Below are 13,500 nucleotides of genomic sequence, written 5' to 3' on the forward strand. Positions count from 1 at the left end.
TTTTAAGAAATATTGTCGAGTAAATGTTTTTTTTTGGTTTTAAGCTGTCATGCATTTACATTTCAAGACCAACAAGAACCGGAGGGGAAAAGCGTTTGTGTGATTCAAAGTTCTAAAATGAGTTTAAGTGAAAAATGAGAACCGGTTTTTTTGCTATTTGTTCTATTGTTTGTACTCACAACACTGGTTCATACTTTAAGGAAGGAACCTTTTCACAACCTATGCGTTCCATGGATCACATAAATGCTTTGAAAGTATAGTCAAAAGTTTTGAGGGCTATTGTTCTAGAGTGCTTTGAAGGGCTAGGATATGTTTTGGCTCATTTGACCCTAACAAATGTTCAACACTTAAACAATGCCTTTCGTCAGAGCTTGTCTTTTTTTAATGAGGCAGGCTGAAACTCATGCAAATAGGCAGAGAGGCAGCCAGCTGGTTGTGCAGCAGCCAAAAGATCAAGGTAGGGGATTGAGAGGTGAAGGAGAATGAGGGGGGGTTGACATAAATAAAACAAAAGCACCTTTTTTTTTTTTTGCAAAAATCCTATATTCACATTCAACCATTTATGCCTTCCTCAGTCCTTATTTCACTATCCAGTTCTCCCTCAAAATGTGTGCCATTAATGTGTCCCCCAGGCAGGAGAGGACACCAATACACCTTTCCCTTTCTATATATTAGAGAGGGATAGTGTGTCAAAGCTGTGCACCTCAGCCAGCAGTGGATGACAAGCCCCCGCAGTGGTGAGAACATGACTGCACAAATGCATGTGTGCGTGAGAGCGTGAGAGATCTGTCTTTTCCTTTCCTTTCCTTTAGCGCTCATTCCAGTAGATTCTGCTGGCAAAAGATTGGGTTTATCCTGCCAACAGCAACCACCCGTATCCCTCCCTGCTTCTACCCTCCTTCCTTCTTTTTCCCCTTGGCTGCCTGATGAGGAAGAGCCCTACAGCTCAGCCCATTTTTCATCTGCATAGGTGTGATCTGTTATTGGAGTGTGTCTGATTGAATGCAGCCACATGTCCAAAAAGAGGCCATCATGTACATTTTGTTGCAGAAGCATAGATAAACTTAAACTTTATTTTATTTTTTCATGTTATAGTCATAAAAGGAAAGGTTTGAAAATGGGTGTATGGTTTGGATGGGGACAGAACATCAATCAGACTTAATAAAGGAATTAAAACAAACCAAACAACACATCATTTTTTCCATTCAAGCATTTCTTTTTGTTGTTTTCCTGCTGTATGCTTAGAGCCCTCATCTTGCTGGAAGGTTAACCTCCGCCTGGGTCTATAGTCTTTTGTAGCCTTCAGAATATTTACCTGCCGGATAGTTGCCTAAATCCAGTTTCTCATCGGCTCCTTTTTCCCATTTTCTGCTGAAGAAAATCATCCCCACATCACAGTAAATAACCTCCCTGTGTATAGATGGTTCTTTTTTGTTTACAGTCTCAAACGTTCGGCATTGCCTCCCTTCAAACTGAGCAAAGTCTTCAACAGGTTCACCCTACATGGCTTTTTTTTGCTAACTATACAATAGACTTGTTTCTTGCCATTAGCCTCTGTGAAAAATAAATGACGAACAAATAAACCTCTTCTTTTTTCCTTTTTTTTCTTTTTCTTTTATATGTATTTATTTTATTTATTATTTTAATATATTTTTTTTCTTATTATTATTGTTATTTTATTAATAAAAAAAACAAAAAACGAATAAACCTCTTTTGGTAATGTCAGTTTAACTTGGTGACGGTGTCTTGGTGTTCATGCAATGTATGTTTCAGATGATGGATTTAACACTATTCTGTGCTTAAAGCATTGTTTTATAAAATAACGATGGTTTAAACTTTTTCATATCTCCATTCCTGACCTCTCTGCTGTCTTCTCTTTTCTTCATGATCCTGTTTTAACACAAACCACTGATACCTTTTCGGGGCAGCTAGATTTATTATGTGATCAAACTTCTTATAAACTAATTCTGATTATTGAGAATATTGATCATATGAAAGAAAATGGATTGCACTGCATTTTATTGGGGGTTATCAAACTAAAGCAGGCTAAGTACAAATACATGCCAACACTTTTCTCATTTTTATTTTAAAAAAGTCTAATTTTATTCAGCTTTACAACTATGTGTTATATTTTTTTGGTTCGTTGCCTGAAATCCAAATAAAAGGCATTGATGTTTAAAGTTGTAAAAACACTTTGCACAGAATTAACCAAAAATATTACCAGAGATACAGCAAATATTTACTGCTACAAGGTTTTGGCAAAAGGCAAAAAAAAAAAAAAAAAACACTGAAATTTACAATAGTAAAATAAGTGGTAGAACTAAATAATCACTACAAATTCATAAATATTCAATTAAAAAAAGTTAGAAAAATAAAATCAGTAAAAAACTAGATTTATATGTCAGGTATTGTTTGTCATAAAAGCCACAATGGCTCTCCAGCTGCCTTCTTTCAGATGTCAGTATTTGTTGGTTGCTTCAGTCTGGTTCTGGTGTTGAAGTCGAGGTGGTGTGCTGTGGAGACATCCTTTACCTATGAGCTGTAAGGAAAAATCCACACATGAGAGACAGAAAAAAAATAGAAATCAGGTTAGTGACTGTGTTGATTGAATGTATGAGATCTAATTGTGAGCTGACACCTTACCCCTTGGACCAAACAGCTTCATGTAGCAGTGTGTGCAGAACGGCTTCTCATCATACTGCAATGCAATCATCAACACCTGATTACTGCGTCATCACACTCATTCAGCAGATTGTGTTCCTCATTTGTTAGTTATACATTTTCTCATTTATCTTCCTCATGTACCTCAGCATGCTGGCCTGCAGTCAGCTGTCTGTTGCATTTCTGGCACTTCAGACACAGAGGATGGTAGTCCCTCCCCAGGGACCTCTTCTTCTCCCCTACACCAAAAACAAATGACACATAAATAAAGAGCAGGATAAGCCCTTTTCTATGATTCCAGTATAAAAAAGAAATTATTTGTTTTGTTTTAGAATTGTTTTTTTACTAGCTTTAAACTAAGATTGCCTCTACCTTCTGCTTTGTGGTCATATATGGCCCTATATTGAAATAAAGATTGCTTATGATATTTATTATATATGTTATTTTTGGTATAGTTTCTTTAACCAAACCCAAATCCAGTAACTACTTGATCAAGAAGTCACTTAAACCTAACCTGTTTGAGAACAAGCAGAAAGAAAAAAATATATCAAAAGCAACACATCATATACCATTTAAAAGACATTTCAAAATAGATTAGAAGCAATGTCCCTGAGAAATATCATTAAGGAAAATAAAGAGCATACAGTGCTGAACTATCCTGGGAATGACTAGGAAACCAAAGATTATCCAGGACTCAATCAGTCAATGATCCATGAGGTCACACAAGAACACAGAACAAGATATCAAGCACTGTAGGCCTTATTGAATCAGTTAAAGTCACTACAGCTATAACCAGTAGACAGTATATAGCCAACAACCATTGCTGACTGAAAAGAACTCAAAATTATTTGCAATTGTTGATGAACCAAAAAATTCTTCTCCTTAACCAAAAATCTGGAATAAAGTCCAGCTAGCTGTGGCCATCCCATAAAACATACTTGGGCAGGGGGACAAACATCCAAAACACGCCTGCAAGTCCATCTTTGATTGGTTTGAGTTGAAGTCTAAGTTTATATTGCATGAAGGGACTGTTGCAGGAATTAAACAGGCTGTTTGTCATCAAAATATTTCCAGTGTCACAGAATTAAAATCATTCTGCAAAGATAAGTGGGCAAAAATTGCTCCATAGTGATGTAAAAAACTCTTTATGATATCACTGTTATCAGCCGAGTTGGTTTGGTTGACTTTTTCTGTTTTCTTTTTTTTAATACAGCTTTTTATCATCTGAATATTAAGATGTGAAAAAATACTTATAAACAGTGCTGTACACAACTATAAAAGTCGATTTAATTTTGAATAAAAAACAGATATACTTTATATGAGCGACTATTGGTTCTTTATAAGTAGAATTCTCTGAATATTGTGTCTCATCAGGCTGAAGAAATAAATTTAGGGGGAGTATTGCTCATGAGCTTGTTACCCCTTCAACACAAATAGATTGTGATGTTTAGGGAAAAAGACGTACTTAGTTCAGGTCACCATAGAGAATCAGAGATTTCCTTGGTGATCGGATGGGCAAGCAAATTTGTTTGCAAAAGGAACAAAGCAGACTTGAAACTTTTGATGTGCCACTACACCTAGTGAGGTAGAGTATGTCGAATATAAGAGGCAGAAGGTGAGGAGGAAACCCTGACAGCAGTGTGCAAGCTAGTTTGGGCACACCCACATCCTGTTGTTATTATGGATACGAGAGTTTGAATTTATGTTGCGTGAGTGCTTCAAAGAGAAGCAGAAAGCCAGAGAGAGTTAAAGTGAGAAAACTAAACACAAAATGAAGAAGCATTAATTTTACCTCTAAATAAGCAGTTTTTTATATTATTCTCAAGTTTGCTCAAGGAAAACCACATGCCAGTCAAAGCCCATTTACATCTGCTTGTATTATATATTAAGTTCACCTGTACAATCACATTCAAATAAGCTGTGGATGATAGTATGAGCATAAAAAGTCCATATACTAAATGCCTTTTTAAAGGCCTTTATTCCATAGCATAGGCTCAAGTATTAATAGGGGGGGAACCCACCTTCCCCAAAAAAACTCTTAAAAAAGCAACGATCTATGCCAGCCAAGGCAGAGGGAGACAGTGTGAAAATTTAAAGAGGTCTGACTCACCAAAGTAGACAGGCTTTCCACAGATTGGACAGTAGCCTACCATGGTCTGTAATTATTTATCACACAGATCCAATGATCATCCGCGTGCATGCAAGTATGAACTGATTATTTGACAGGAAAGCGGTTTAACTGCAAGTTTGTCAGAATCGTGTGAAGTCAGAGCCGGATGCGGTGGGCCACACGTCACAGGAAGAGAGTCAAGTTTGAGATTTGAGATTATGAGCAACTATGGAAACAAAAAAATGAGTCAGGCAGTATCTTTGATCATGTCTTGCAATCATTTTGAAAGACATCAAAGGTTCTAAAAAGCTGATATCTTACTCCAAACCTGACGAATACTTTGTGTACACAGTGATGATGCTGTTTAAGAGGGAATGAAAAAGGAGCGAAGAAAGACGGAACAAAAACCAGCTGTCAGCTGCTCACATTCCCACCCATCTTCTCCCCTTTCTTGCTCTTTTCACCTTTTTTTCCAGATTCCAAACGAGGTGAGCTTCTGAATCGAAAAGGGAAACCTAATACTTTTTCCTTTCTATGCCTCTGTCTGCCTACCCCCCCACCCCCTCACAAACTCAGACACACGAGCCTCCTCCTGTGACTCACAAACACCCAAACTGCGCACACACCCACAAAAAGGCTGTACTTCTCATCAGTGACATCACAAAAAAGAGGGTGAGGCATGAAGAGGTTGGTTTGTTTGCAAGGACAGATGGGGGAGGTGGTTATCCCCTGAGGACAGGTGATGGAAGTAGACCAAGAGAGGGAGATAACAGTAGCCAGAAACTGATTCGCCTGGTCAAAGAAGGGGAAGTATCATGAACTTGTCAAAACCAGAGTAGAACAGGAGAACAGGCTCCCAGGCCTCTGGCTGGTATTATGAAATAGCTGAAGTGACTGTAAAAGAAGATGTATTAAGGCATTTTCCTGTTATGAAAGTGATATCATCTATTAGAAACAGAGCTGGTCTACAGACATAGGGAGGACCATGTCTGTCATTAATGTACGGGCTTCCTTCAACATGCATTTGGTGTCCTCCTTGGTAAAAGTAGAAAAATGGATCAACAAGACCTTTTAGAGATGATCTTATATGCTTCATAAACTACCTATCTCAAAAAACATAAAGTAGTCTTTAGACACTCCTATTTTCTCTTTAACAGAGGATACTGTTAGATTATGCAAGGAAGGGGAAAGTTTAATAGTGCAGTCATAAAGATTACATTTTCAACTAGCTACCTCTCAGTTCTGCAGGATGTGGAGCATAAGCTCCATGATGCAGCTTCGTCAGGCTGTCGCAGCTGATCACAGCAATTATAGTCAATCAGAGCGGTTCCACTGGATGCATTTCTGATGGGTCGCAGACACACTGGCCACTGGCCGGTTCTCTAAGATAGGTGGCTATTTTATTTTTGCCTCTTGCTGCACCAACTCCACATCTATAAGGAGCAGAGAAGATTGTTCATGCAGGAAATCAGCTGATCTATTTCAGTTTACAAATAAAAAGACATAATGTGTAGATTTTGGATCAGATTTTACGGACCTTTATGTAACAAAAGATTTTCTTTTATCAAATCTTTTTTTTAAAGTTAATTTGAAACCATAATAAATAGGAGCACTGAATAAAAAAAATAAAAAAAACTGAATCAAAAAATATTTGAACTCACTTACCCCTGATAGAGCCAAAAAAAAAAAAGGTGAGGTGATTAGATAAAGAGCGGGGATACAGAACGCTGGTAGTTCTGATAAAATAAACACTTTACTGGTTTGTTGTTCTTGTTAAAGCCTGAAAGTATACTATAGCCCGATGAAGCAATCGTGATCTGAGTTCAAGCTCCCAGAGTTGTGCCACTCAGAAAACACTCTCGGTGGAATAGTCTCAGCACAGCTGCACTGCGTAGTAGAACCCCTTACAGTGTGCATGAAAGGTTCCCTAAGTGTTTGACTGAGGGTTTTGTTGATTATAGCTCTTATATCCAATATTTTGTTTTACTCACCCGAAGCCAGGGAGGGGCACAAAGAAGCCACCTGGTCCATGGAGACCTCAAGCAAGCTCTGCTCCCAAAGCATTTAAAATTTGTAGAAAATGTTTGTTTTTTTAGGACTGTGTTGAGAAATCATAAACAGAAAATAAACATAAAACTGGCTATGCTACACAGAATGATTGCTATGCTGAAACCACACTACGGTATTTTGATTAAAATGTTATTCCAGGGTCTGATAAATTGAAAATGTAAGATGAGGAAAAACCTTTTGGGGGCAAATTAAAACATCTACCTAGCAGACTTTTTTCCAATAAAAAAATAAAAAAGCAATACAATTTATATACATTCTTTGTTATAAAAGGTAAATGCAGGAAGGTTTTCTATAACTTTGTACCCGTGTTAAAATGTATATGATTCTATATATTTACTTTCCTTCTATTCCTTTTAATTCCTAAGAAATGTATGTTAACTGTTTGTAGAAATTATTATATGAACTATAATTATTTCAGGTTGTTTGTATGAATATACAGTGATACTTATCCAGCACCACTAAAAGCAGAAAAGCCTTTCTGCTTTTTGTGGCATTTATAAAAGACCTATTGTGGATTCTCAGTCAATCTGGCCATGGAACTATAAAACTCTGAGAAAAAAAAGGGACAAACTTCATGTATGCCAGGTTAAGGTTTGCCATGCGTGTTCACAATTTACATCCTGGATTTAGACTTGTATGTGGTCATCCTATGAGTCATTTTGGTTGCTTTGGGATAACAATGGTCTTTAATAATATCATTGTGCTTTTCTGTCCAATATGTGAAATTACTGAAAATGTGTCCAACATCATTGAAATGCTGATGAGCGGGCGAGTCTTGATTTAAGGATCTAGCTTTTCTAATATAAAGGGTAAAAAAAGATTAGCAGTCATTAAACAAGTTTTTAAACACTTGCACACATACATACATACATATATACATACATGGACAAAATTGTTGGTACTCCAAATATAAAACAAAAACCCTCAACCCTCTAAATTAATCCATCCATCCATTATCTGACACGCTTGTCCCAATTGGGGTCGAGAGGGGTGCTGGTGCCTATCTCCAGCTGTCAATGGGCAAGAGGTGGGGTACACCCTGGACAGGTCGCCAGTCCATCGCAGGGCAACACAGAGACACACAGGACAAACAACCATTCATGCACACACTCACACCTAAGGAGGATTTAGAGAAGCCTATTAACCTAAAAGTCATGATTTTGGACTGTGGGAGAAAGCCGGAGTACCCGGTGAGAACCCACGCATGCTCAGGAAGAACATGCAAACTCCAGGCAGAAAGACCCTGGACCGGGAATCGAACCCTGAACCCTCAAATTTAATAATAAATAAAAATAAATAAATGAAAAAGGAAAATGAACAAATGAAAATCAGACATTGCTTTTCACCCATGCTGTAACAGAACAATGAAACATGGTTCTGGACAAGAATGATGGTACCCCTAGGTGTGTTCAATAATTAGCATCACAGGTGTCTACAGTCATGTAATCAGTCAGTGGGCCTATATATATAGGGCCACAGGGAGTCAGTGTGCTGTTTGATGACCTGGTGTGTACCACACTCAACGTGGACCACAGGAAGTGAAGGAAAGAGTTGTCTCAGTAGACTAGAAAGAAACCTAAAGACAAGTATGTTAAAGTTAATTGGCTACAGAGGCACATATTCTGAGATTTAAGATTCATGGGACTGTAATCAACCACCCTGGACATGGCCACAGTAGGGAAACTATAACGGACCCCACAAACGGATAAGACAAACGTTAACAAAATATTCCTCTTTTTTTTAAGTTTTTACTAGTGGCTCATTTTTCTGACAGTAGGCTCACAGGAAAGGCGGTATGAGAGAGAGAGAGAGATACGTGGCAAAGGACCACAGGCCGAATTCAAACCAGGGTCGGCCGCGTCGAGGACTAAGGCCTCCGTACATGGGTCGTGCGCACTAACCACTGCGCCACCTGCACACCCCAATTAACAAAATATTCTAGAAAAAAAAAACAGATAAAAGAATGTCCTTTGTCCATAAGATGTTGATGGACCACAGAGTGTTGTCCGAGGAGTTTGCTCTTCTGTGTTGGGCCATGCGGCTGTGGAGAGGTTGTTTGGTTTCTCCAATATACAGACAAAAACAAGGCTTTGTTGGGCCAATCTATAAAGCTTGGAACTCGACGCCATTTCTGAAATTTTGAATCGAAAAAGCTTCCTGGATGAGAAGCAAAACATCTTCAGACTTGGAAACAAAGTCCAGAGGATTGTGTTTTCACTTTTTTGGAATCATAAAAGACCCAGAATGAAACACACCAAACTACATGTTGACAAGCTACAAAGTTTTTCTTTTGTCTCAGTTGTTGGTCATGAGTTTTGAATCAGCATAATGACTCAAAACATAAAAAGAATGGCTAAGAGGAAAACAACGGGCTACTTTGAAGTGACCCTCTTTGAGCTCTGACCTAAAAGTTATTGAATATCTTTATTGAACTGTGCAATTTTTTTTCAATCATTCAACACAGCTACTGCTCACACTGTACGACTAAACCATAGGGTTTAGTCGTACAGTGTGAGTTCACAGCTAACGATTTCTGTTCGGCCCGACGCTCTGATGCGATCTACTTGCTCTCACTTTACGACTAAAAACTACGTCGGACTCAGCTCCGCAGTGAGATGGAGCTGCTCTGACTTTACTATCCCGAAGCCAAACAAATAGAAGGGGGATATTAAGCTCACTAGTGTGAAATGCGCTGCCTTGGCAATTTGTGTAATTTTGTACTGAAAGCCCTAAAAAGAAAAGGTGACGACGTATTTGGACGTATCTTTCAATTTTACAGAAAGAACTCCATTTCACTCATTGCACTTCCACCATGCTTCTGTGTTTACATCTGAGATGAAGAAGAAAAGGAGAATCCTTGATTTCGCGAGTGAGCGATTTGCCTACGACAGTCAGGATTCCTGATCAGGAGGTGGTCATGAGAGGCTGATCGCCGCTCGTAACCCCGTGTACATTACACGACGCACAACGCACAATTAGGCTAAAAGTCAGCCCGATCGAAAAATTCTCCTACGACTGGAAAATCGCCCCGAAAATCCTACAGTGTTTGCCTGGCTTTAGAGGGAGCTGAAACATGTCATTGGGAAAAGGCAGTTAGCTCATGAGCAGTTGGCCAGAGTAGAGTCCGGCAAGGGGTCGGGTACCCGCGGGTCCCCGACGGGTCACCCACTAAAATGCTCTTTTGCGGCTGAAAAATACATAAATAAAAATAAACGGGTCGGGGGTCAGGCAGATATTTTTTTAGTGCGAGCGGGTAGTTGGTGATTTTTTTTTATGCGTGTGTGTTGTTATGGACATCAGAAATGTTAGGCACTGGGGTCACCCTTTTTGTAGCTTAAAGCCCTGCCGGCAGTGTGGGCTTCCCTCCAAAAAGGCCACAGTCAGTGCATACATGTCTGCTGCAGTGTTAATGGCGCTATCCCAGTGAGGAGCAGAATTTTCTCAATAGATTTAGTTTCCTCTGTTGCAGTCCTTCTTAAAGGTGGTTTCATTTCCTGGTTTAGTCACGAGAGTTCTTTTTTAATTTTGTGAAAATAGTAAAAATATATATCGGTAGATCAGTTAGGTATTAAAAACACAAACAAGGATTCAATCAGTAAAGGAGCAACTTTTATTAGCAAACAATTCTATTTTCAATGGGAAAAACTGATTCATCTCACAATCCATCACATGCATATACAACCTTATCTGTCCGTTATTTAACAGAACGTGATATCGGTGAGAGGCTGTTAATGTGAGAGCATTATAGAAAACAACTAGTATTTAGTGTGTAATATAAAACAGAATCAAAATGAGGAGGTACCCCATGAGATGATGCACAGGTTCTACCTCTTTGATCGAATTTTATGCTTCACCTTCCCCTTCTCCCAGGTGACTGAACCTAAGCAGAAAACATCAATAAACTACCAATAAAGGAATTAACTAGTTTTCCCCTCTAATGTTATTGTGGTTACAACAGGCTGTTTTCACATTTATTAGTTGTAATGAATATGTATTTCATATATCAAAAATACATTTACAGTCAAGCTGATAAATGTCAAAATGGGCACTTAAAGTTTTCAAACATTTCTAGTTATCTGAAACTTAATTCTTAATAAAAAAAATTTTAAACAGCAGGAACAAGCACTGTTGCTCTTTCTTTTAAGCATAAACTCCAATATTTATTTTAATTGTGCATTAAAATGTCAGTTCCAGTGGTGTGAAATAGCTAGACTTCCTCTTGCCTGTTGTCATGGTGACTCGTGGAATCAAGGCTCCTTTGATGTTAGTTTTGTGTAGTTGTTACGCACGCACTTGACTCCGAGTGAACCCTCTCAGAGTTAAACCAACTTACACCAGTCATGAAACTAGAAACTTAGATTTTCCAAACTCAGCCTTGATCAGTTCAGAGTCAAGGACCTCAGGTAGTCAGTAGCACAGGAGCACCTCAGGGGATGATACTCTCACCATTCTTTTTTTAATCTATGCACTTCTGACTTCTGGTACAATATAGAGTCTTGTAATCTGACTCTGCAATCATTGGGTACACCAGAGAAAGAAGTGGAAATTGTTTAGAACTATAAAAAGCTTGGTGTTCATGTAACTGCAAAGTTGTCTACAAGAAGGGACAGAGGAGACTGTGCTTTTTAAGTAAGCTTACAGTGTTTGCACCAAGATACTGCATATCTTCCATATTCTGTTGTGGAGAGTGATCTCTTCTACCTGCTTTTACAACATCAGAGAAAATTATATTAAAAGCTAAACGAGTTAATAACGAAGGCCAGCTGTGTACTAGTAGCTCCTCTGGAATCGCTCGAGATGATTTCACAAAGAAGAATTCTTCAGAAAAAATGAAGAAAGTTATTGGCAAAACTGAGCATGTTCTTCAGGAGGCTGTTAAGCAACAACAATGTATTAATTCAAAGGCTTCGTCTTGATGAAACTTGATGAAAAATAACATATCAGTTACTTTGTCAATTACTTTCCTTTTGAAAGATAGATGGGGGAGTCTTGGACTAGAGGTTAGAGTAGTGCGCTTGTTCTGTGAGAATGTTGCAAGTACCCAGTTTGATCCCCACAGCCTCCACTGGGTCCCTGAGCAAGACCCTTCACCCCACACTGCTCCCTGGGTGCCGCACAATGGCAGCCCACTGCTCCCCAAGGGGATGGGTTAAATGCAGAGGTAATTTTCTCCAGAGATTTATAAGATTCTATTATTAAAGATATCAATAAAGTATCTTTGATCTGAGCTGAATGATTGGTAAAACAAAACGGGAAATTTCAACTATTATTTTAAATCAAACTGAATCACAACTAATGGAATGATTAGAAAATTGTAAAAATAACAAAAAAGAAAGTATAGAGAGGGGAGGAAATGCAATTGTAAAAAGAAATAACAGGAGGAAAGGAGAGAGGGGGCGTTAAAACCACATTTCCCAGTGGATCTTTTGCTAAGACCGTGTTGAGAAAACTGCCAAAACTCTTAACAGACACTCCCGCACTGGCATTCATTTACATGCTTGGTTCACTCCTGCCTAGTCATATGAGAAACACCAACACCAACTGGAAATACATGGGGAAGGTGTCAGCAGGAACAGGAAGTATTTACAGCAACGTTCCACAACTGGTGTAAAGAAAGAAGGACAGAGAGAGACCTAGAGAAACCCAAGCTGCTCTGCTGTCCTCTGGTGTGGCTCTGAGAAGTGCATGTGGGTTGGGAGGAGGTAAAGGGCTGGAACTCATGAAGGAAAACGACTGGAATGATTCCTTCTTCCCACACAAACTATGAATGTATCATCTATGCACACAGATGAACATTCAAGACTTTGAGAGGTCTTCTTTTTCCTCCTTGCTCTTGCAGAGTCACGAGTCAACTTCTTTCAGCTCTTAATATCCTTCTTACAGCTCCAAGCCCAAAATATGAAATAGCTTTGGGGTTCCTTCTCAGCTTAATGTTCACTATTAGGCTCAAAGTTCAGGACATGTGGTAAATAAGATAAAGCTGAGATAGATTACAACAGATCACCAAATAAATATTTTCAGTTTTATTTAAAAGCATTCTTTGATAACTGTTTTGTTTTTAAAGGGATACACTACACATTCTTCACTGAGAATTACATTTTATTTTGTCTGGATAATTCTTTTATAAGTCTGTATTACTGTATAATGCCATGTGGTGACCTATATCTGGGATGTTTTTTTGTGATGGCCTTCCTGTGGTCAGATGGTCCAATGACTATAATCCTCTACTTAAAGTATCAATGAATAAAAGTCAGCAAAATAATACCTTGTTTTTCTCATATTAATCTGGGGAAAGCCCCTAAGTCTTCTAATGCTTCTGTGAAGTGATATTAATATAGCATGGCAGCCATTATTAAACGATTAGTAATCATGAGTGGCTGGGTCAGTCAGATTTTATTATGGGATGTTATGGTGTTTTGCAAGGTCTGTATAAAAGCCTGCAATCTGCCTTCATGTTTCCCTTTTTTTCTACATGGATTTGGTTAAAGGGTAAAGGCAAAGATTAGACCTGAAGTCACAATTAAGGTTGGTTTTGGATCTGATTCAGTATAAACTGCTTTATCTGAAAATAAATATTGTGAAGTTTCTTTCACAATACAAATTAAACTTACTGGAATAAGGAGTTCTGGAACCATTATATATATTTTTTTGAGTAGTTC

At 38.4% G+C, this 13,500-nt stretch overlaps 1 protein-coding gene across 1 annotated transcript; it reads right to left on the reverse strand.

The window, feature by feature from the left end:
• Window positions 1–2,002: 2,002 nt before the first annotated feature.
• On the reverse strand, window positions 2,003–5,241 carry LOC107093769 (cysteine-rich protein 2-like). The gene is made up of 5 exons (XM_015389034.1): window positions 5,093–5,241; window positions 4,772–4,997; window positions 2,806–2,900; window positions 2,644–2,698; window positions 2,003–2,539 (listed from the first exon to the last, which is right to left on the reverse strand). The coding sequence occupies exons 2-5, from the start codon at window positions 4,812–4,814 to the stop codon at window positions 2,529–2,531; spliced, it is 204 nt and encodes a 67-aa protein (XP_015244520.1). The 5' UTR covers window positions 4,815–4,997; window positions 5,093–5,241; the 3' UTR covers window positions 2,003–2,528.
• Between the last annotated feature and the right edge of the window lie 8,259 nt (window positions 5,242–13,500).

Source organism: Cyprinodon variegatus, unplaced genomic scaffold, assembly GCF_000732505.1.
Source record: "Cyprinodon variegatus isolate N-32 unplaced genomic scaffold, C_variegatus-1.0 Scaffold445, whole genome shotgun sequence".
NCBI lineage: Eukaryota > Metazoa > Chordata > Actinopteri > Cyprinodontiformes > Cyprinodontidae > Cyprinodon > Cyprinodon variegatus.